This window comes from Perca fluviatilis, chromosome 11 (assembly GCF_010015445.1).
Source record: "Perca fluviatilis chromosome 11, GENO_Pfluv_1.0, whole genome shotgun sequence".
Taxonomy (NCBI): domain Eukaryota; kingdom Metazoa; phylum Chordata; class Actinopteri; order Perciformes; family Percidae; genus Perca; species Perca fluviatilis.
In genome coordinates, this window is record NC_053122.1 from 13,779,930 (window position 1) to 13,803,142 (window position 23,213).

Below are 23,213 nucleotides of genomic sequence, written 5' to 3' on the forward strand. Positions count from 1 at the left end.
AGTGAGTCAATGGCAGGAGGCATAAGGCTTCTTTTACATCAGCACATAACCCACTACTTCATTTAACGATTGCCTGACTTAAATTGATCCAATAACGCCAGAAACACACCGCACACGGAAGCGCCACGAATAGTCTCGTCATCTCCTCAGTTTCTTCCGTGAGTGAATGTTTCAAGCTAGGCAGGTAATCTCATACAGGGAGGCCACGGTGCAGCTGGATACTTTAGAAAGTAAAACTAAATTCAAAATAAAACCCCAAGGTTTATAGGGATTTCGGCTGTCTCAATTGTCTACAGATGCACGTCTGGTATGAACAGCCAGGCGTGCAATTGTGGCACGAATGTACGCTTCAAGGCTTTTCGCGGTGCTTCCACGTGCACTGTGTTTCCGCAGTAACCTTCCGGTGCAAGTATCCTGCAGACCACATGGGCAGATCTGAGAGCTCTAGCTGGAAAAATGAGCATCACACAGGAACAAATTGACAGAATGACATCTTCCTACCTACCTTATTTCCTCTTGGGATTTCCAAGCACATTTGAATTATCACATATTGTGTGTATTTATCTTTTCCACACTGCAGTCAGTGGCTGGAACTTTCAAGTATCACAATTTAAGATTTCCTGCAACTTTTTATTTTTGTGACTGCGAGAGCCATTGACTAAATAGTACTTCCTAAAATATTTTTTAGCAAGCAAATATATCCAAGTTCCTGTTTAAAGTGGCCTGAAACCTTTGGTTCTGTTGATGGTGGTGGTGTTCATTTACAGTACAAATATCCTATAGTAGTTAATGAATGATATGAAAATTACAGCACTTTGAGTGGACATTGGCTCTTTGTCTTGATCTTGGTTTTAAGACCTGCTAACCTGGTGAAGAGCCCATTTTGGGCCTGAAACATTCAGTATGTTCACGTGCACATATTGTTTTTTGCCCTAATTTCCGAAAGACGATATTCCAACTAAGCTGTTTACATGGCTAATGAAATTGAGTATTCCACTAATAATTCCGTTTACATATAGCCATGCAAAAAAGGATTTTTTTTCAAAGTTTACCAGCGGCGGCGGACTTTTTGGACCGTGCGAACACAGCGTCCCTCTTTCATTCCTTCAGTCAGCTTCTTAAAAAGGTCGGCGTAGCAATGTTTGTGCATATCTTTGATAATGTTTAAAAGTAGCTGTGTTTCTCCTTCTTATTGGGTCTCCAGCCTTGTAAACTGTTGGCTGGTTTGTGTACAGAAACCATAGCAATCAGTACCTCCAGGATTTCGCTGCCTTTTTTTGAGATTGTTGCAGCCCAAAATGCCTGATTTTTGCGCAAGCAAAATGTCGATAAAAGTTGCGATGTCTTTTGTATTGCAATGAAGTTGCGGGAGACATTGAAAGTTGCAAAAAAAGTTGCGATTATTTTGTTTTTTGTAAAATGTTCTAAATAAATAAAATGTTCTTAGTAAATAGGATAAATAGGTTTGGAATTATTTTTACAACTGAAATAAATTTTTCGTTATTACAGAGGGAAAATACTGAGGGGGAAAAAAAAAAGGTACCGCTGGGTACCAGAACCGAATTCCAGGTGTCGGTACCTATTTTAATAATAAAAACAAAAAAATAAAAAAAGGGGAACGGTACCCAACCATAGCTCATGCTGTGTTGTAAAATTCTGAAGATGACTGAAACGACTTAAATTGTGTTAAAGAAGACCTATCCTGCTCATTTGCAGGTTCATACTTAGAACATGTTTACTACTGTTAAATATGTCACTGTGTCAATATACCTGTATTCACCCTCTGTCTGAAATGCTCTGTTTTAGCACATGTCTGTTTGAGCTCACCTCCCGAAAAGCTCAGCCTGCTTTGATTGGCTTGCGAGAAAAATATGGAGCACCATTGCAAAGCAATGTTCTCAAGCCGTGGGTGGAGATACTCAGTGGGGGGCATATCAGTTTTCTCATCTAACTCTCCCTATGTGGATTCCCGCAAAAAAAGATGAAAACTGTTGCTATTCCTTTTAATGTTTAAGTCCTCTTCCATTTACATTATTTTTTAATGTGCTTACGTTTTCACTCTTGCAACAGTTTTGGCAGCAAAGCTGTCGCCTACTCTCAGCGGACATACTGTATAAACCACATAGAGAACCATTTATTCACATGAGATAAAAAGATGATTCAGTGTTAACTTACCAATAATTCCTAGGTTTCTTGGTGCAGGTCCCTGACATCCACATCAGGCCTCTTTGGCTGTGAGGGCTGTTCATTGTTGATGGGACAAACACACAGCAGCTGCTACTTGTATCTGTACAGCATTTTTAGTCTTCAACTCGCCTCAACTCACAGTTTCCATAGTAACGGGCTGGGAGGAATTGAAGACTGAAAATGACATACAGGACATTCGGTGTCCCTTTCTCCTGCTTTCGCTCTCTCACGCTGTCATAAGGTCACGGACGTGGGCTAAAATGTCCCTGTAAGGTCAGTCAGCGGGGGATCGAGTAGGAAGGAAGTGTGAGACTGGAAATACAGGAGCATAATGATGGAGCAACATCTAGAACAGGGTGAAGTTTTGTGTTGATTTCCAACTTCACAAACAAATAATTCTTGACTGTAACTCTGAGGAAAGTTTGAACTTTATAGCAAAGCATAACACTTCAATAGCTTAAATGTGACAAGATTTACTGAACAATATACAGTACTGTATATAATTCTCTGTATAGTACATGGAATCCTTCTGACTGAGTCTGAAGAGAATATTTTCTAAAACCTTACACAGCATTTTGTGCTTCACTTAAAATAACAGAATGAGATGATAAAGATTACATTGAGGAGAAAAGCTTTATCTGTCTGCCCCAGTGGGAGAGGATGACAATTCTCTGGTTATCTGCTGTTCTTTTTACGCACCATGATGAACTGTGTTTCAGAAAGGAACAAAGCATCTTAAGTGTAAATGTATTGTTTTGTACAACAAGTTTAACTAGAGGACCTTGATAAGCATAAAGTACAAAGTTTGAGGAGTTAAGTTTCAGATCATTGTACAACCAAAATATAAATCCTAAATTGAAGCAATAGGTATTGGCGTTCCCTCTGTAAAAGTAATATCTGTCAACCAAGGGCAAAAGTCACCTGCAATTACCTAGTGTTATTAATCATTTTAGAGGTCTGAAGTTGTTCACGTCTCATTAACAACTTTGGTCTCCTTTACTGAGAGGTTACACTTACAAGTTGAGTGCCAGCCGAAAAATGTAATACACAAGCTACACACAACAACAACAACTTGTAAATGTGAGTGAATGCAATCATTAGCTTATGTACTCTTTTATAAGTTGAGTAAGTCCATTCAAAGGGACACAAATAGTTAAACTCTAATTTCAATTTCATTATTGGCGTGTTATCGCTTTTTGGCGTGTTTTATCAAAGGCGTTTGGCCTCCATTGACTTACATTACCTTGCGATTGCGTGTGTATTGACGCCGTAGCGAGTATGAAAGGCCAAAAATCCACGTAGAGAGGTTGGTTGGGGTGGAGGATGGGTAAAACACAGGACTTTCATCCAGGAGAGCGGGGATCGTGACCCGTGTGTAACGTTATCATGTACCGCATGTGCGGTTTCTTTTCCATGGTTGTTCTTCTTTTCCTAAACCCAACCCCGTTCTTTTTTTCCTAATCCCAACCGGTTGTTCTTTTCCTAAACTCAACCCACGTGTGACGTTTCCTAAACCCAACCGTAGCCTCGCGATAATACGCCATGTGGCTTTAGAAAGTGCCGTGTATGTTTACGCTGTGACGTTGCAGACTGCCGTCTGCTGTATACAGCGTAGACATAGACATAGCTGAAAATGCATACAGATAACACGCCACTTGGCTTTAGGAAAGTGGCGTGTATGTTTATGCGAGGTCATGATGTCATGTTGAAATTTCAGTTATTCACTGTAGCGTAGTGCTGCTCTTTAAAACACACCCAGAGAGCCAGGACATTCTCCAGCAATCAAACTCTTAATCCAATTTCTGATTAGCCATTGCTTAAAATGTTGCAGCATAAGGGAGCTGACAAGTTGTGTCGACTGCTTAAAGTATGCTGATGCTGCGTTCATGTCATATGTTCTGTAAATACAGTCCGTCGACAGGGGAAATTGTCAACTTCCCTGTAGGAATTATAAGTTCTGTCTATGGACATTTTTACAGCTGCTGTTATCATACACCAGGGAAAGTGGCTGTATAAACACAAGGCAGAAAACATGTATAGTCACTGAGGGTGGCAAGTCATCATAGAAATAATTGCTGTGGTGAATTTGTTTGGCTTAATATTCATAAATATTTGTGGATATCAATGTCACAATGACTAACGCATGCTTTAATAATACTAAAGCAAACCTGAATACAACACAAAGGCAGCAAGTTAATGAGGAAGTGTGTAAACAAAAGAAGAGCAGATTAAACCGCAAGGGGGCCCCCAAGCAAAAATGAGCTGGAGGTCTCTCCATTTCTTCCCTCCCTGCATTATGTAAGAGTTAGTAAATAATTATTTGGTCGTGGTATTTTGACATTGTTTTAGGAATATGCACCATGTACGCAACATAGACTGTATATAAAGATGGACGACACGTCTCCACTTCCTCCCACTGTACAAAAGTGAAGCCAAATACATTTTCCGGACACCGGCGCTGCCATCTTGTAATTTTATACTTCTGCCAACCTCCAGGGGGCGATCAAGATGTTTTGGCTTTACTTTTGGGGAGCTGTCAAGCTGTCTATCTTTATATACAGTACAGTCTATGTTAAGTACGGCAAAAACTGAAATAATGAAGGCCCTCCTACAAAATGGGGCCTTAAAATTAGAAAAGTGGCTCCCCCATCTTTTTTTTTTTTTAAGTAAAGTGTTCTGCGAAAGCCTCAGTTCAGACTTACATTGACAACAATTAAATCAAAGAGTGAGTTCTTTCCCCTCAATAGACTGTTTTATTTTAATGGTTTTTAGAGGCCAAGAGAGGTAAAAGTATCCATAATTTCGCAGGAAAAACAAGTAATTTTATGTAACGGAAATGTTTTCTCAACTGGTGTCCCTTTTAGATTGATTTCAACACCCATGTCGAGTAAAGGTCTAGGGCCCTGGGGCAGTTGCCCAATTTGACCAGTTCGTAATTCAGCCTTGGTTAACAATTTTACTAAGTTATTAAATGAGCGATTTAAGAATAAAATGTTGTGATAATTAATACATTAGGTTATTAACAAATGTGTTTCGAAATAATGTTTGAATTCCTTTCAGGACTCAATTGTTGTAGCTGCTCTTGCAGTAACTGTAGCTACTATGTTCAAACACAACTAATTATAATGATAAATAACTCCAAGTAATGAATGCCTAGTTAAAAGTAACTGGATTTATCCTGTTAACAATACCTGACCTCTGAGCATATCCTGTTGCGTCACAACTGAATTTGTACTACTGGTTAGGCAAGGTGTCTCATTAAATCTGATTTGGATTCACCGAAGACCTTTGTTAGAAATACCCTAATCCAATTCAGGGAAGAGAATCTCGGATCCAATGTCAACTAATGTTCTAGACTCCAAGGTCTGTCTTTGCCGAAAATGAAATTGCTAAATAAAAAGTCTCTGATTGAATGATTCAACAAAAACATGCTTGTTTCCATCACTATGTGGATTAAATTAAATAACACAAACAAGCCAGCATTGCACATTAAATGTGACATTAAAGGGCTGCTGTGACTATTTGCATACAAAGGCTTTGTGTCCCCCAAACCTCAATTCATAATTTAGTATTTATGTACATCTTGATTAATCAGATGTGGTTCTCCACATTTTGGCCACTAGTGGCACAACACGACGAATGACTGATGAAACACGTCTGATGTTGGAGTTCACTTCCCAACCCTGACTGCCTTTTGGCTTTCATTCTGTCTCCTGTCTCTCTAGCTCTCCAGCCAAAAACACACGAGTGGGGACAGTGCTGTCTATAGTTGTTGTTTAGAAGCTGATGGCCCAAAAAGTTTGTGACAGATGTACAGTCATGTGTTTGCAGCATTTCTTCTACTGCTCTATTGAACTTTCAGGCATTTGTGTCCACAAAGGTAAAGGTCTCATATTGTAAAAAGTTAGATGTCCATGTAATTTTCTATTATAAAGCAGGTCTATGTGCTATGTAAAAACTGTGAAAGTATAAAAACGGTCAACCCAGAGAGAAATGCACACAGCTGGTATTCCAAAACCGTGTGTTTAAAGAGCCGTCAGGACTTAAGTACGGTTGTAATGTGAAAAGTTCTCACAACTATACTCTATATAGGTAGAAAGTCCTCTACAGTGAAATATATAGGTATTCTCTTTCTGGCAGATAATTCGATTAGATCGTGTTAGTTGGATATCTATTAAATATTAGGCTGCGGCATCTTAGCATAACACAAAAGGATAAACTGCTAGCCTGGCTCTGTTCGAAGGTAACAAAATCTGCCTACATGCATCTCTAAAGCTCATTAACACAGTATATCATTTGTTTAATCAATACAAAAGCTGATCTTTTCAATGGTGTTTGGTTGCTCTTACTGGTTTTAGTGGTTAGTGTTTTATAATCTATTTATTGATCTTACTTAATTTGTCCATTAACCATTTCTGTAAATATGCCAAAGGGCTGGTTTTCATCTGCAATCCCTGGGCAGTTGTTACAATAGGCCCCCCATAAAAACAATGATAGGCATCCTAAGATGAGCAAATACATGTGCACTAGATAAAATCACATTACATTCTTGTCTTGTTTACAACAACTAAAATTAAATTCCAATTTAATACAAAAATTAAAAAAAATAAAACCCCAACATCACATAATTAAATAAATAATTTGCCTATAGAAACCAGACAAAATATAAATTATATAAATATAAAGTCCCATATAAAATTATAGTCCCAATCCACTTACAACAACAAGCTCAAAATAGGATCTCCCAGTTAAAGTTAATACCTCCCTAAGTGATTCATCATATTGTCTAAAGTGGACTTGGCCAAGGTTAATCAAACCACCATGAAAACCAGTGGTGGACTGTAACTGAGTACATTTACTCAAGTACTGTACTTAAGTACAAATTTGAGGTACTGAAAGTCTTTTCTTTTCATGGCACTTTCTATTTCTACTCCGCTACGTTTCAGAGAGAAATATTGTACTTTTTACTCCACTACATTCATCTGACAGCTTTAGTTACTTTACACATTTAAGATTTTTGCACACAAAACACACATAAGTTTATAAAATATGATGTTTTATTATAAATTACACTACCCAACATTATAACTGCTTTATAGTTGTGCTGTGCTTATAGTTTTGATTGTTTCCAGTTTCTAAAATGGGAGAATTTTCTGCATTGAGTACTTTTAATACTTTAAGTTCATATTTCTGATGATACTATACTTTTACTTAAGTAACATTTTTAATGCAGGACTTTTACTTGTAACAGAGTATTTATTACAGTGTGGTATTAGTACTTTTACTTAAAGGAACACGCCGACTTATTGGGAATTTAGCTTATTCACCGTAACCCCCAGAGTAAGACAAGTCGATACATACCCTTCTCATCTCCGTGCGTGCTGTAAAGCTGTCTGACGTCTCCAGCGGCATCAGCCCATAACAGAACAGGCAGGTGAATGGTTCCAGTAATCCTACTGCTCCGAATAAGTGACAAAATAATGTTCCTATATCCATGTTGTGATTTGTAGAGTCACAGCATGTACAAAAAACAACGTAACATGAGACACAGCCATCTTCTAACCGTAAACAAACCGGGAACTATATTCTCAGGCGGAAGAATATAGTACTTGGGCGGAGTGATATGCTCGCAGCAAGCCTGTCTGAGAATATAGTTTGTTTACGGATAGAAGATGGCTGTGTCTCACGTTACGTTGTTTTTTGTACACGCTGTGACTCTACAAATCAAAACATGTAAACAGGAACATGTTGCCGTTATTTTGTCACTTTTGTTCCAATTCGGAGCAGTAGGCTAGTTGGAACCACTACAAAATTCTTTGCCTCGAATCCTCGTTTAATCAATTTCACTAACGTTGTACGGCTCACTGTGTTTCCGCACGGATGATTATTACTAGCGCACAGCGGGCTGACGGAGACAAACCAGCCCCTCCAAGGGGGTAAGCTTCGCTTCAGAACTCGAACCTCCTATGGCGCCATTTTGATGCTACAAAGCGATCACCTCCTGTTAGCATTCCACTGACTAGCATTAATTTTGACGTCACTTGACAGCGAATAACTTTACATCTGAAGCGTTTAAAGACTCTATTTGTCCATTGTTTATTTTTAAAGAAACACAACAATGTATAAAAGACTCCATTACCTTGTACCTCACGTTATGTCTCCGTAGCAGACGTTTTTGTAAAAATAGGCTAACGATTGTGTCACATAGTAAAGGAATTACTGTATAGTACAGGAGAAGCTTGCAGGCAGTTTCGACTTACATGAGCCGTTTAGGATTAATTACTGATGTTAACTATCATTTTAGTTAGCAATAATTAGCCTGTGTCCATGTTATCTCCTTACATATACCTACGCTCTCCATCTCTGCAAGATTGGGAATGATTGAGATTTCTCTTGGCACAGCTACCAGAAGACTTACAACTTTCAGACAGGTTGATCACGTCACATTTACGTTGTCTCTCTCAGTTGGAGGCTGTGCAGTAAAGCAAGAGATCACCGGAAAAGTGCTTCTAATAGCCTTCACTGGTCTCCGTCCAAACAACAGAATCTGTTGGTCCATTCTTATATACGGTCTATGAGCCCCTCCCCCCCCCCGAAGCAGTTAACCTTATGGCTACTTAATATGCACGTATATGACGTCATCGGACCATGCCGGTGATGTCTGCATTTTTTATTCTTTTTCCTCACTCAGTATTAGCCTTTTTAAAATGTGTCCCCCTCAAAAGTGTAGTTGAATGGCTCTGATGTAAGCTTTGTACAGTCATGTTTACCTGTGCTTAGTGAACAGCTCTTTTGCATATCCCTTTTGACTGACAGGCTGGAGATTGTAAGGCAAGGCAACTTTAAGCAATTCAAAAGAGATAAAAATAAAAAACAGGCTAAAATATAGTAAGATACAAATACAAGAATACAAGTTTCAGTGCAGTGTAAGAAATTAATAATTATTTCATTTGATAGGTTGTAGGGACAGGTTTGGGAGGAGAGAGGGAGGCGTTTTTTATTTTGTGTGGTGTGTAAAATCTTCTAAATAAATATGATGGTCTAAGTAAATGTGATAAATAGGTTTGCAATTACTTGTTTTTTATTGCAGAGGCAGAGTACCGAAAAAAGGTACAGTTGGGTATCGGAACCAAATTTGTGTTATCAGTACAGGTATCAGGAATAAAAGTGAACGGTATCCAACCCTACTCAGTAGGCAAGATGATCTTTGCCTGCTGCTTTGTGACAGCGAAAGATAAAGGCACTAACCTCAGCCACCGCATCCCCCTCCACACACACACACACACACACACACACACACACACACACACACACACACACACACACACACACACACACACACACACACACACACACCATTTAAAAAAAGTCTCTCTCTCTCTCACCTGTTTATTCATGAAGACATAGATGACTGGGTTGATGACCGTGCTCGTCTTGGCCAGGAGTGAGGGGATGATGCTTGCCACGGGTGTGACCAGGCCCGGCGACCCAAAGGTGGCCATCAGGGCCATGATGCCGTACGGCAGCCAGCACAATAGGTAGAAGATCACCATGACTGCCACCATGAATAACACGCGCTGCTCACGTTTCCTGCTCAACGATGCATTGATCCCGCGCACCTGGAGACAGCGAGGGAAAGAGCGAGAAGAGGATTATTACTAGGACAGTTAGCTAGCATTGACACAATGTGCTCAGATATATGGGGGTTTGACTTTTGCTGCTACGAGGCATCCAAATTTCCCCTGTGGGAGAGAGAAGTTGGAAGAGGAGGATAGGAAATAAAATGCAGGAGTGACAGAATAGAGTGCAGGTCAGACAAGTTGAAGTGGGAGATTAAAAGCTCTATAGAGGGGCAAAGAGAGCAGGAAACCAGAGAGGAGGCTGCTCATATATATATATATATATATATATATATATATATATAAATAAATAAAAAAAGTATGTGATTTTTCCTGGAAATCTCAAACATAAATATGAAGTGGTGCAAAAAATGTATTACTGTACAACTTGGGTTTTATTTTGGTAATTTCTGCCATCCACATCTGTAATAAGATCATAATCAACAAGTTAAAGCAAAAGATGGACATTTGTAAAAAAGACACTTATTAGCATCCTTGTGCAAACTTAGATGTGTAGATTGATACTATTCTTATATCCAGTGACCTACACATGGACAAACTGAAAAACATCTTCATCCTCCACAAACTTGAGCAGTCTCTCCATGTGCATCTCTGCCTGATGGCCACATGTCGGCGGCTGTCCCTCAACTTCATAGCCATGGAGACACACACCGACAGAGAGCCACTTTCAAAAGAGGCTCCTGCTGTGGCAAGTTTTCTTCTTTTTTTAAGGGAGGTGAAGTCATGGTGTTAGATATTCTAGTGCACATAGTGGCACACATACAAGTAAATCACTCAAGCAGAAAAATAACATGACTTAAACGGAACATAAAATTCTAAGGGTCCAGTGATCTCGCTCTCTCTCTCTCTGCTAACCTATCAATGAAACGCCTATATTTGTTCAAGTCTTCTCTACATGTAGATATTTCCATTTTAGCACTTGCGTCATTGTGCTAAATTGGAAATACGATATGATACAGTGCGTTTCCTCTAAGTGCTCTTTTTTTCTGCATTGTTCACATTATGCACACCATGCTGTAAACTCATGCATTCCTGTAGGCTCCTGTGCTGCCACTCACTCTGTGGCATTTGCATGAATATACATGTTAATAGAGCACTCAGTTTTAATTGGACATGCAGAGGCTTTGCATTACTGCCACAATATAACATAGAGCAAATGATTGCCTTTCCATTGTGGCTGATTGAGCTATGCCAGTGATTGACAGACTAGACCTGACTTTAGCTCTTTTAACCCCAGAAGGCTTCCACAACTCTGGGAATTTGGGTTGTTCATACATGTTTTATACGGTCTATGGTTCATTCATAGAAAACATGGTTAGACCATTTTATTTTTTAGACCATTTCAAATTTTGAAGTGTTTAGTTGTGTTTCTGTCAGGCAAGCTGTCATTTTATATATATATTTTTTAAACAATGGGTCCTTGATTTCAGACCGAGGTAGCCAACAAACATCAATTTAGCTGGCTGAAGTGTCTGTCTGTCGGTCTTTGCCAGGTGTTTAAATGTCTGTCTGTGACCAGATTTTGTCAATGTGATAGTGTAGCAACTATGCAAGATACAGTGAAGAAACTTTAAAGTGTGTAGTTGAGATCAAAATGAAGCCAAGTTCGAAAATCTAGACTACTGCAACTCCTTGCTGATTGGCCTGCCTGCATGTGCCATCTGGCCCCTGCAGCTCATTCAGAACGCAGCTCGACTTGTCTTCAACCTCCCCAAGTTCTCTCACACTACACCGCTCCTCATCTCCCTTCACTGGTTACCAGTTTCTGCCCGCATCCGCTTCAAGACACTAGTACTTGCGTACAGGGCCACGAACGGATCAGGCCCAGCATACATCGAAGACATGGTCAAACCTACACTCCAACCCGCCCACTCTGCTCTGCATCAGCCAACCTGCTTGCTGCCCCCTCACAGCGAGGGAGAACTAAAGGCTAGAACAAAGTCGAAATCCCGACTGTTTGCGGGTCTGGCTCCCAAATGGTGGAATGAGCTCCCTATTGACATCAGGATGACTGAAAACCTGTGCATCTTCCGCTGAAGGCTAAAAACACATCTTCCGACTACACCTCGGATAAAGAAGGGATGAGGAAAAAAAAAATTACATATTTCTTGATGCTGCACTTTCATATGGCTCTTACTAGCATTACCTATTTTAAAGCTAATGTACTTGCACTTACTACTTGTTGTCTGGAGTTTGCACCTTCAAGGTTGAACGCACTTAATTTTAAGTCGCTTTGGACAACAGCGTCAGCTAAATGACATGTAATGTAATGAAAATGGGTGTGGTCCGAGCAAGGGAGCCGGAAGTAGGGGGAGAAGGAAGTAGGGTAGGATCCATTGGTCCCCCCACTTTACGCCCCTGACCCTATTTGCCGTTGTGGCTGGTGTCAGTATCTCTAGTTATTTGTATTTTCAAATATGTTTCACTTTAATGTTACAGGAGAAAAGGCATTTAGGATGAGGACCAAACCAAGAAAGAGCAGGACAGAGCCACTAAACGTTAAGGTTGGGCATCATTTAGATTTTAACGATTCGGATTCCAATTCAGATTCTTCCTTTCGATTCCGGTTCTTAACGATTCTCGATTCCGATTCTTTGAGTGGTGGAGTTGAAACGGGTCACATGCTTATTTCACAAATAAGAGGAAAGTTTTATTTAGATTCAAAGGTGGGTTGCAAAATGCTCTTTGGCCCTGGAAATAAAACTTCATTAGCATTACCACTGTGAGTAGTAGGCTAGTTAGCTAGACAGGCTTACATTTGCATCTTGTGTTCGAGCCAACAAATGGACTGTTTAATCTGTTCCTTGAACTTTTGCTCTTGTGTTTTTGGATTTGGAAAGAAACGGTTTATTAAAGTTATCTCTCTTACGCCCATGCACAAAGCTCAAACATTATGAATAAACTAAAGCTTTAAAGAACTGCTGTGCCTAGTTGTTGCTAAACTCTGATTGGAGAAATGCTGATTGGGGGAGGGGGTTAGTGAGTAGTGAATTACGGCAAAGACAGGAGATAAGTCCATCACACTGACACCAGTGGGACTTTTTGGTAAATTGTTTTGACTCTGTCTGCCATCAAATCTCTAACTTGGCAGGACAAAAAGTCCAATAAACAAGCTCCTGAGGAAATAATTAGATTTTGGCAGGTTTGCTTGAAAGAATCCTGTGTAAACTCCAAACAAACCAAATACAAAAATAACTTTAGAATTCAACAACAGCCAATATGTCCATAAACTGCTACATATCCTGCCAAGAGCTGAGTGACAGCTCAGTGCCATCTGTATGTAGCCCTGATAAATAGGGTATGCTTACACACATTATTGTCTTTTTACTGCCTTCTAATGTTAAGTCGTTAGTTGTTTAACTGAAGAAGTCACCAATCATTTTGGCATAGAAAAGTTTCAATGTTACTTCCGGTTTGGCTCTGTTCCCACCCTGCAGACTTTCTCACTTTGTCAGCACTGGAGAATAGGTGGCTAACAGCTTAAATCTTGGCTCTGATTAAATAAATGAAGTGGCAGAGATCACAGACAAGTTGAGGAAATGGAGAGTAAGCGCAGAAACCGTTTCAAATGCTAAACAGCACTCCCCAAAGCCAAAATTAATATTTGTGTCGTGTCTATGTGATGGCACATATCTGTTGCAGCCTTTTGTCAAAATGATGAGATTACAAGCTTGGTAATGAGCATCAAAATATGTTTTTTAATGATGGAAAACATGATGCAGTAAGCAGGCGGTGAACTGAGAGTAGCAGCCCCTTTACTGTTTAGCTCTGCATCTTGACAGTTTGAAATAGATTTGTAAATCATGGGCAGTAGTCAAATGCGGCACTGATGCTCAGAGTGTGGATAGACAAGTGTAAAAGAGTTTGTCAAAAACAGTTTGACGGGAAATGTTTGTCAGGAGAGAATATCTTCACAGCACTTAATTAACTTAAGTAAATATCTGATGGCTAATTTTCATCTGTGACGACAGAAGGAGCATTATCTCACAGAAGGAGCATTATCTCATTTGGAGTCCCAGGTGGGCTGTCACTTATTCAGACAGATCATCTGGCCAGTGTGCTGCATGTTAAAATGAATTTGCCAGAAATGCCTTTAGCTACTGAAGCAGTTGATCATTTGCGGCTGGTTAAGTTGAGTAAGAAGTCAGCAGTCTTTTATGGTATAAAAGAGAGCAGTCAATAACATATGTTAAAAAAATGTGAATCTCCGCAACCACAAGAGATCCTTGAGTATACAGTCATAAATGGGCACAACATTTTTTTGGTGGGGCCGGTAGTATGCAAAGACAGGCAGTCAGCTTCAGACTGCGACAAAAAATGTTGAGCTAGTACACATATTTTTACAACTACTCGTGCATGTGAGACCTGCAAATTTAATGATTTTTAAAAATGTTGTTTTCATGTTGAAAAAGGAGGAGAGAGCAAGTCTGCCATAGTTGGCCAATGTGTGTGAGAGTGGGAAGGTCCGTGACTGCATAACGCTGTGATCTACACTTGTGTGTATCACTTTCGTGGCGTTGCACTCATCGTTCGCACGTGCTGTTGCACAGTGCTGTTGTTACCATGTTTTCCGGGAAAATCATGATGTTGCAGTCCATAATACATTTACGAGTGGTGAGCCGCAGTCAACGATCATCCATTTTGTTTGCTAAAGACCGTACATTGGCGGGGAAAATCCTGCGTAGTAATAGCCGATAAAGAACTACTACTCTAAAATCAGGCCTATTATCGTGGGATTATTTCTGATGCATTATGGCTGTTCTGGGACAATGTTTTTATCATGAAACAGTAGTACGTTTGGACTACACAAAGATGTGTACAACAGTGAAAGTGTGTTTTGGGTTCTGCTTAAACGCTTGAATGAGAATGTTTACTGCTATAGACTTTTTTTCTCTTCCAGATGACACTAAAGTTGACATTAAGAAACTGCTTTCAGTATGTGTCTGTCATGTTGGGTCTGTGGGAGAAGACAGTCACTCTGGGGTTATGTGCTGTCACACTGTCATCTACTGTAGAAATGTCTTGTCTGTGAGCAAAGCCATCTATTCTAATCACAGCATGTCACTTGTAAGAGGATGAATAATGGTTTGTGAAGCGAGCGAGACGGGTAAACTGAGAAATTTGACAGTACCCTTTTTACAAGGACGCAACCATAGGCAATTAGCTGTTCATGTCGAATTTTGAGCGTCAAACAAATATTTTTCTACATTCAGGTGATTTTGAAGCATCACTTTATGGTGGATGTCATTTATGTAAAGAAAAACACAAAATTCAGGTGGCAGGTGACAATTCTAAATATAAAAATATAATTCAGTAAGGCTCTCAGGCATCCTGTATTGTTTTCAAATGTATATTCTCCTGTAGAATAACATTTTTCATCTATTGTTATTCTGAGTCTACACACATGTAGGCATGATTTAGTTTTCTTGTCTTTCTTTTGGGGAAGTAACCTTTTTTAAAAGTGCATGTGTTCATTTTTATGATACATAAATCAATTTTAGTTTATAGCACCGATGTTTAAAACTCTCTGCACATTCAAAACATATCCCAAATATCTGTGTTCTCTGAGACTTGGAGAATAAAGTTTGTTATATTTCGAGAACATTTTTTGTAAATAAAGTCGCAATTAAATGAGAATAAAGTCACAATATTTCAACAAATGATCTACCTTCCCTATAGTCTGCTGTGATCTCATTATAGCTTTGCTGATATGGTAGTGTCCCCCTCAGACCCCCCTCTGACTGACAGAACACCGTTTAAGGCAAAGTTTAAGCGGCTGTGCGCTGCTCTTCATCAGACGTGGACAACCGAAACACTTCTGATCAGGCATAAATGTCACCATTGTGTGGCTTGTTGTACATGCAAATGTTAATTTTACCACCTCTGATAAAGTGCAGCTCACAGATGCTTCCCCAAGCTTCTCAGTGGTAAGCACATGCAGCGACACAGTCAGAAGAAAGACGCCATGCTGCAGACTCCATTCCAAACTTTTTACAAGTCAAAGAAACTGGAGGAGCATATGCAATTATTATCAAAGTAGTAGACAATTTTAGGTAATCAGAAAAGTGGTAGGGACATATCCCCGTATCTGCTTCAGGATGCAGCTTCATTATTATTATTAGCCTTGTTCAAGGAGGGAATAGTTGAAGGACATGCTAGAATTGGGGGAATGATTGATTCAGTTTAAAAGAATATTTCAGCAGTCTGACTGCAGTTGGTGCTGCAGTGGTCAAGGCGGAGGATGATTAAAGTTTGAGCAAAGAGCTGAGCAGAGGCCTGGGTGAGGAAAGCTCAGATTTGATGGATTTTTTGGGGCGAGTGGTTGTGGCTGCATTGTGGGCTTTGTATGACAGTTCCTTGTCTAGAATCAGGTCAGGGCCCCTGCAGGCTTCTGGCAGGAGTTGTTCTAGCCTTGTCAGTGGTGATAGAAAAGTCTATTGAAGGGGGAAACATGCCACAGAGTCCTAACATCCATCCTATCATTTTTTTAGTATTGTTAGTTTTCAAGGAGAATACTTCAACCCCCTTATTAGGCATATTCTGTAACTACTACTATATTGAACTACACACTGGCTAAAGTTGAAAAGGAGAAATTAAATGCTTTGATTGCCAGCCAGAAATGAAACTATTGTTCTTGCTTAATTCAGCAGTCTCTGAATGGCACACATGTATCTTAAATTTAAATGTGTTTTTAATTTCCTGAGCTGAAGCTGACACAGCTTCAGTTTTTTTTGTTTTATTTACTCAAGTCCATATGTCAAAACTTCTCTGTCTCTCTCACTTCATCAACATATTTCCTGGCTCCAACTGTCTTTTCTTTCTTTTTATTCACCGCTATCTATAATTGTATGCTAAAAAAAAAAGTTTGAAGCAATAAAATGATAGCATTCAACACAAAAGCGCTTCTAAACCAGTGAGTTACATGCAGATAACAGGAAAAAAAGGTGTTCATAATGACTGCCGGCGACCCAAAATTACACTACCATCACAGCAGATGCTACCAACTCCCGCGTCCCCCACCCCCCCCAGGCCGGCTAACTGGATTACAGGGATGTAGTGGGCGGCTGCCGAAAATCACCTCAGCCGTGAGACGTTGGAGGCAGTCAGTAACTCCTTCCCCAGCTGCTGCCTGTCCTCAGCAGCATCAGACACTGGCTATTAGACAGTCAGATTGGTGGTGGCGGCGAACAGCCAGAGGAAGATTGAGGGGGAGTGGAAATACTGAGATATAATTAAGAGAGGTTGTTTGGGAGGTGAAAACGTACGGGAGGGAATAGTGCAGCAGAGAGAAAAGAGAGGAAAGGTGGGAGATTGAAAATCCCAAAGGCGGAGAAATGGAGGCATGTAGAGCTGCATGCAGGTGGATTTATTACTGAGATCTGTTGATGGAGACTCCTGTGATCACGCAAGTGAGCCTTCCAGCTTGGCCAACACTCGCCTCGCTGGAAAGAAATGTTTGGCAGCTGCAGCCATGTTTGCCTTGCTAGTTTGACAAACATGCACACAGAACATTAAAAGATGAGGGTGTCATGTAAGTGCACTCGGCTAAGCAAGCTGAACAAATAACCTCCTCTGTCTTCTTTAAGCGCACCTAGAGACTTGGAGACCCAAGGTAAACCATTCGAAGCAATTAGTATATTTTTGCGAGACTGCACCGTCAACACTCGTGAAACTCCTGGGAGAGGTGAGCTGGAACAGCTTTGCAACACTACACCACCTCAACCAGGAAAGAAAGATTAGAAGCAGCTTTCTGAGTGCACTTAAAGTAAATTCTGACTTTGTATCTCCTATCTTTCACATTTCCCATTTCGAAGTCTGTAACTCAGCTGCATCTAACTTTGAAAAGCTGAGAGCCAAAAACTTATCTTGTGACTGTTGAACGTGACTAAAGTTATGAAGAGGGTTAGGGTTAGAGAGGAACTAAATAGAAGATTGCGGGCAAATCCCCTTTAAAGGTTATTTAATGAGGAAGAAACTTCTGAACTTATGCCACGGCTCATGAGTTTTGGCTACTCACCCTCATAAAAGCTGATTCCTCCTAACGGTTTCTTCATCTGATCATTCAATAAACATGAGCATATCATATGTCACTATCCAAACACCCCCAACTTCTGGCTTCTGACTGAAAGCCAGGGCTCCACAATACAGGGATTGTAAATGTAGTAAAAGTGGCTCATTTTGTTTCAGGCATCGCCGTAATTGCAGAATATTCACAAGTTTAAAAAGTAAAACCTTGTTGGTGTTCGTTAGGAAGATTCCTCTGTATGATCTTTCTGCCGTCGGCAGGGCTGTGACAGCTGAAACTGCACCACGATATCAAAGCGAAGTCGGATCCTGGCACCAGAACATGATCGCCTCAGAAAGCTACATCCCCACTTTTCACCCTTCCGTCACAACCCCCCTCCACCCCCACCCCACCCGCTCTGTCAGAAGGGGGGAAAAGTGCAGTCACCGAGACCAAATGTTAAACTAATGCTAAAAGTCACATCAAAACATGTCAGCGATTGTATAAGTGACCGATCTCTGAAGTTACTTTTGAAGTGGTTGAGGGGGGCCAATCAGCTGTACAAAACTCCATACTGACGGTGCTTTGGGGCTTGCACACAAGCACGCAGACACACACACAGACTGGTACAGAAATATAATCGGATGTATACATCTACTCTGCATGCAATATAGTCTCAAGAACCTTTTTATATTAAAAATGGACACCGAGATATAAAAACACAAACATCAGCCAATTCAAACACATGATTTTTACATTTAAAAACACACCTGGTGACAACTAGTCAGTGTGTGTACACACACACACACACACACACACACACACACACACACACACACCGCCCAGAAGGGAAAAGAAATACAGTAGGCGCTGCACTTTCGACTGGCTTGTTTTGCCTCAGCTTTCCAGCTCCTGAGTCGGCCCGGTTGTTCTGCCAGCGCAGTTGTTGGCCACTCAACATGATTGATCACAGGATTTGTGTCTGCCGCATTAGTCCTAGATTCCACCAGCCTCCTGTGGCCTGCCAAACACTATGCCTGCCTGTCCCCCATCAAAGGGCCTCTCTCAGCAAGAATCCTCAAAGCTCTGCTGAGTCTCTTTACAAATACTCACTGCCCCCCCAACCTTTTAATATCTCCATGCTCGTTCCCTCCACCTGCTCAATCTCTCCCCCCCACCCCTCCACCACATCAAGGTGTCTGCAAGCTTGCGCAGAAAAGGAACATGATTGTAACTTTAATTGGATGAGGGAGAGTCAAGTAAATGTGTCGAGCGCTGGGGAATAAGCATCACCAGCTACTTTCTACAGACAAACAACTTGTAAAGGAGGGAATTGGAAATACAATTCAGGGTGAGGCTCTGTCGGGCTGCTGGGGGGGAATTCAGGAGCAGATGTAGTAAATGCAAGGTTGGTGCGGGTTCTTGTGTGTTTGGGTACGCTGAGATGTGCCAGGACATTCATTTTCCTTTGGAATAACAACACTCAACCTACGGGAGAGGGGAGCACTGTGGAGGCAAAAATGGAATTGACTCGTTGAACTGTAGACCTAAAGGACTTTTTTTCTCAGTGAGATTGCTTTTGGTTATGTCTGAAGATCCTGCCTCTGGAGTTCTAAAGGGACTCGAGATTGAGGGGTGGTGGGTAATCGGGAGACCAATTTTCTCATCTGATGTCAGAAGTCTTTATAGAGTTCACCAAATACAAAGAACAAATGGATTATATTTGCTGGCTGTGAGCAAGGTGTTGAAGATCAGTTCATCGCAGCCCTAACACATGCCTGCTTTCGGCTAACACAAGTGACATATTTGACATCAAGAAAGCCTCGCATCCTGATTCTAAAATATTCAGTATGAATCTCTAAATTAAAGAAACTAACCCAAGCAGAATGTAAATTTAATTTATATGTGGAAATCTTTGGGCAAAACGTCACTACACTGAACTAAATTGAGCCCTTGAAGGCTTTTATGTTTTGAAAGAGTGAGTGTTAAATTCCAATTCAAATGCTCATTTGATGGGTTTAAGTTTGGCTCAATCAAACTCACTGTCACAAGTGGACTGACACAGACATATAAACTGACACAAAGACAGATTTAAAATCATGCAATTGGTTAATGGACATACTCGCTCAACTCGGAGCTTCACCGGTAAATTGAATAAACTACAGAAATTCTTAAACAGCTAGTGCCGTAAATTGCACCGAGCCTCCATATGCATCTTGAATGTTGCCATTTGTTATACAACAGTGGTGTGAAATGAGAAAACTGGCTTCAGTGAGGGATAAATGTAGGCTGTCTGTGAACTTCAGGCTTTTTTTGACAGTGCAGAGGCGTCTCTTCATCATGTGTTTCATCTATATTCACACCCAAACTTCCAAAGACACACAAGACAGAAGTTTTGCAGCAGCTAGCAAACAGAGGATACTTAACGACCTCAGTGAGCTTCCAAGGAGTCCAGTACCATGTTCCATGTGCATGCCCCTTGGCACCCAATTAAGTGTTTTCAGTGCAATGACAGCAAAACTGAAATGGCAGGAGGACACTTGTACTATTAGGATTTTACTGGAATATGCTAAATATATTCTTTAAGTGTGGTTATAAAACACAGCAGGACATAAGGGACATTTTAGGGATTTAGCTTGGCAATATCATTACTTTGGGGAGCTCACAAGAGACGGAATAGAAAAGAACACACTGGACACCTACAGTTCCCATAATGCAACTCGGCAGCGTCTTTTGTTAGACCCTGATGACATAATCATTTTAAGACATTACAGTATATAAGACATTTTACAAAATGCTTTCTGTACAGTGTAACTCTTACAGACATTCATGTACCAAATGTTGTATAATGTTACTTTCTCACCTGTGCATATTCAAGCGCATACACACATAGATGCAGAGTAAGGCTCATCACTTAGCGGTGTCCTGGATCTGCCTAAAACACCTGTGTGTGTGTGTGTGTGTGTGTGTGTGTGTGTGTGTGTGTGTGTGTGTGTGTGTGTGTGTGTGTGTGTGTGTGTGTGTGTGTGTGTGTGTGTGTGTGTGTGTGTGTGTGTGTGTGTGTGTGTGTGTGTGTGTGTGTGCGTGCGCTTAGGATTCCCCTATGTATGGTTTGAAACACATTCAAGATTATTGATTGTCCCAGTATGGCTTATTTATTAATCTGCTATAGAGGACGAAAAAAAGCAATTAGCCATGATGCAATGCTACAAATGTGAAGATTTATATTTTCTCCGGCTTAGGTTAACAAAAAATTTTCAATGTTTCAGTGGTGTATTTTAATTTAACGCCCTCTCTAGTGCAAACATGACCTTACGGGTTCCATTTATTCCATATTGTAATATGCCAACCCCTGCTCCTGTACCACTTGGTTATCATCAATAATGAGATACAACCTGTAAAGAATGAAAAAATAAATAAAAATGTGGACAATCTTTTTAAAGTTGAATTAGTTATAGATGTGCTGTTAGGGTGATAATCACAACAGGGGGCCGTATTTACACAGTATATTGTCTTACACTAAGAGTCCTCCTGAATGACGAAGAGTTACTGAATTTCCTCTTAAGACGTATTCACAAAGCTCCTAATTGAACTGAGAACACTACAAGCAGTTTGTTTGAAAAATCCTTCTCAATAGTTCACTGCGGTACGTGGAACTGCAGAAAAGGTAACTGATTGATTGCTTACAGATTACATGCTGGTTCCTTAAACAATACATACAGTTTGATGAAAAAGAAAAGATGGACAGAAATCCAATGATAACCTTTTATGAGAAATAGAAATGTTACAAATAGAGGACTAGAATGTCGCGCAGAGGAAGACCATTTGGTTACAGGAAACTACGAAAGCAGAGGGCAAATTACAGAGCTTCAAATTACAAACCTTTTGATTTAAAAAGAAATATAATTTGTTGGGAATCTTTAGCAGAAATCTACTTTTCCATAAGCATACAGCGTGTATTAGGGAGGCCTGGGTTACAAGTGCACACATGTAAATAGGTCAGGAGGAACCCACTCAAAGTGATAATATATCTGTGGCTGCTGCCCCATTTCCAATACAGAATCCTCAAGAGGTGTGTTAGATTATCCTTAGGAGAAACACAGACGGGGCAGAGCCGGTGCAAGCACACACTGTCATAACAGCGAGCAGCCATCCTCAATAAACCTGTGTCCATATAGTAAAGAATGACTGCTATCATTTTAAGGAGCGCATCACTGTTTATCACCGCTTTGCTGGATGAATCATTGTGAATGTATGTGTCTCAGCCAACAGTGAAATACTGTTGCATCCTACAGACAGACGACTGCAGAGGCTGGCAGTGTCAGATGAGAGACTGACACATTAAAATGCCCAATTAGGCCATTGCTTACTGGGTCAGGACGGGCGAAGAGCCCAGGATATGAGCAAAGAGAGAAACAATGGCTAGCATACATACAGTACTTTTTTCACACACACAAAAAATAGAGGCTTCTTATTTTAAGCTATTTATTGGCAACTATTAGTTTTGTCAGATGAAAACCATTGCCTCAGGGTTTTATAACCTATATTGAATTAATTCCTTTAGTCGGCCAAATTAAATCTAAATGTGCTCTGCACGCTAGTGTCTGTACCATCCAGGTTTAGTCAGAGACGGCTTCTTAAGGAGACCCAACACTTCAGGTGCGTTTTCAGAAAGACCAACAGAGCCATTGGCTCGGCTTGAGAGCTACACAAGTAAATGACATATCATGTTTTGATTAAATCAAATCACATCACTTCATTTTTGGGCACAACTATATTAAGACAGCTTTTAAGCTGTGTCCCAATTCCCAAGTCCACACGTCATGATTGGATCAATTTTAATGGGTTCGGCAAGGCTGTCCCATCTCAAAGGTCCTTTCAAATGCAATTTGCCAACACAACCGGTAAATCCCTTCCCTGTCACTAAACAAGAATGTTGACAAATTGAATTCCTCTGAAAACTCTGGGAACATTTTTCCAAATTCTTTCCTCCTGAAATATTTGCACATGACAACAATGGTATGGGTGTTAGGGAGACTGTAAGTAGGATTGTGGTCATGGTAAAAACAGTCTTTGACTGGGCACAAACCCAGGCCCATTCACTACCCCAAACCTACATAGCCTTACTTATTATTATTATTTAATGTTTTGCCCATGTGGTAGATGTGGTTTGAGTGACTGGGTCAATAATACAAACGGGAAAGCTTTTGTATGTTAATGTATCTAAAACTATGCCTTACATTTGTCTTGTACGGTCAATATAAAATGCGGGTGAAAACCATGTTGAATTTTACAAAACCTTTTTAAACCTCGGCAACAGTTTCATAATGCAGTATTCTCAAATATTACCACTACGATTGATAATGTTTCTACTGTTTCAG

The 23,213-nt window shown here is 40.4% G+C and overlaps 1 protein-coding gene and 1 long non-coding RNA gene across 3 annotated transcripts in view; one reads left to right on the top strand and one right to left on the bottom strand.

The window, feature by feature from the left end:
* LOC120567951 overlaps window positions 1-23,213 on the top strand; it is a 97,671-nt gene that overhangs the window by 36,655 nt on the left and 37,803 nt on the right. The window lies entirely within an intron of this gene.
* LOC120567950 (pinopsin-like) overlaps window positions 1-23,213 on the bottom strand; it is a 47,783-nt gene that overhangs the window by 4,948 nt on the left and 19,622 nt on the right. For both annotated transcript variants that reach the window (XM_039815060.1, XM_039815059.1), the window contains exon 3: window positions 9,573-9,806. In XM_039815060.1, coding sequence (XP_039670994.1) covers window positions 9,573-9,806 — 234 coding nt within the window. The remainder of the gene's footprint in view (window positions 1-9,572; window positions 9,807-23,213) is intronic.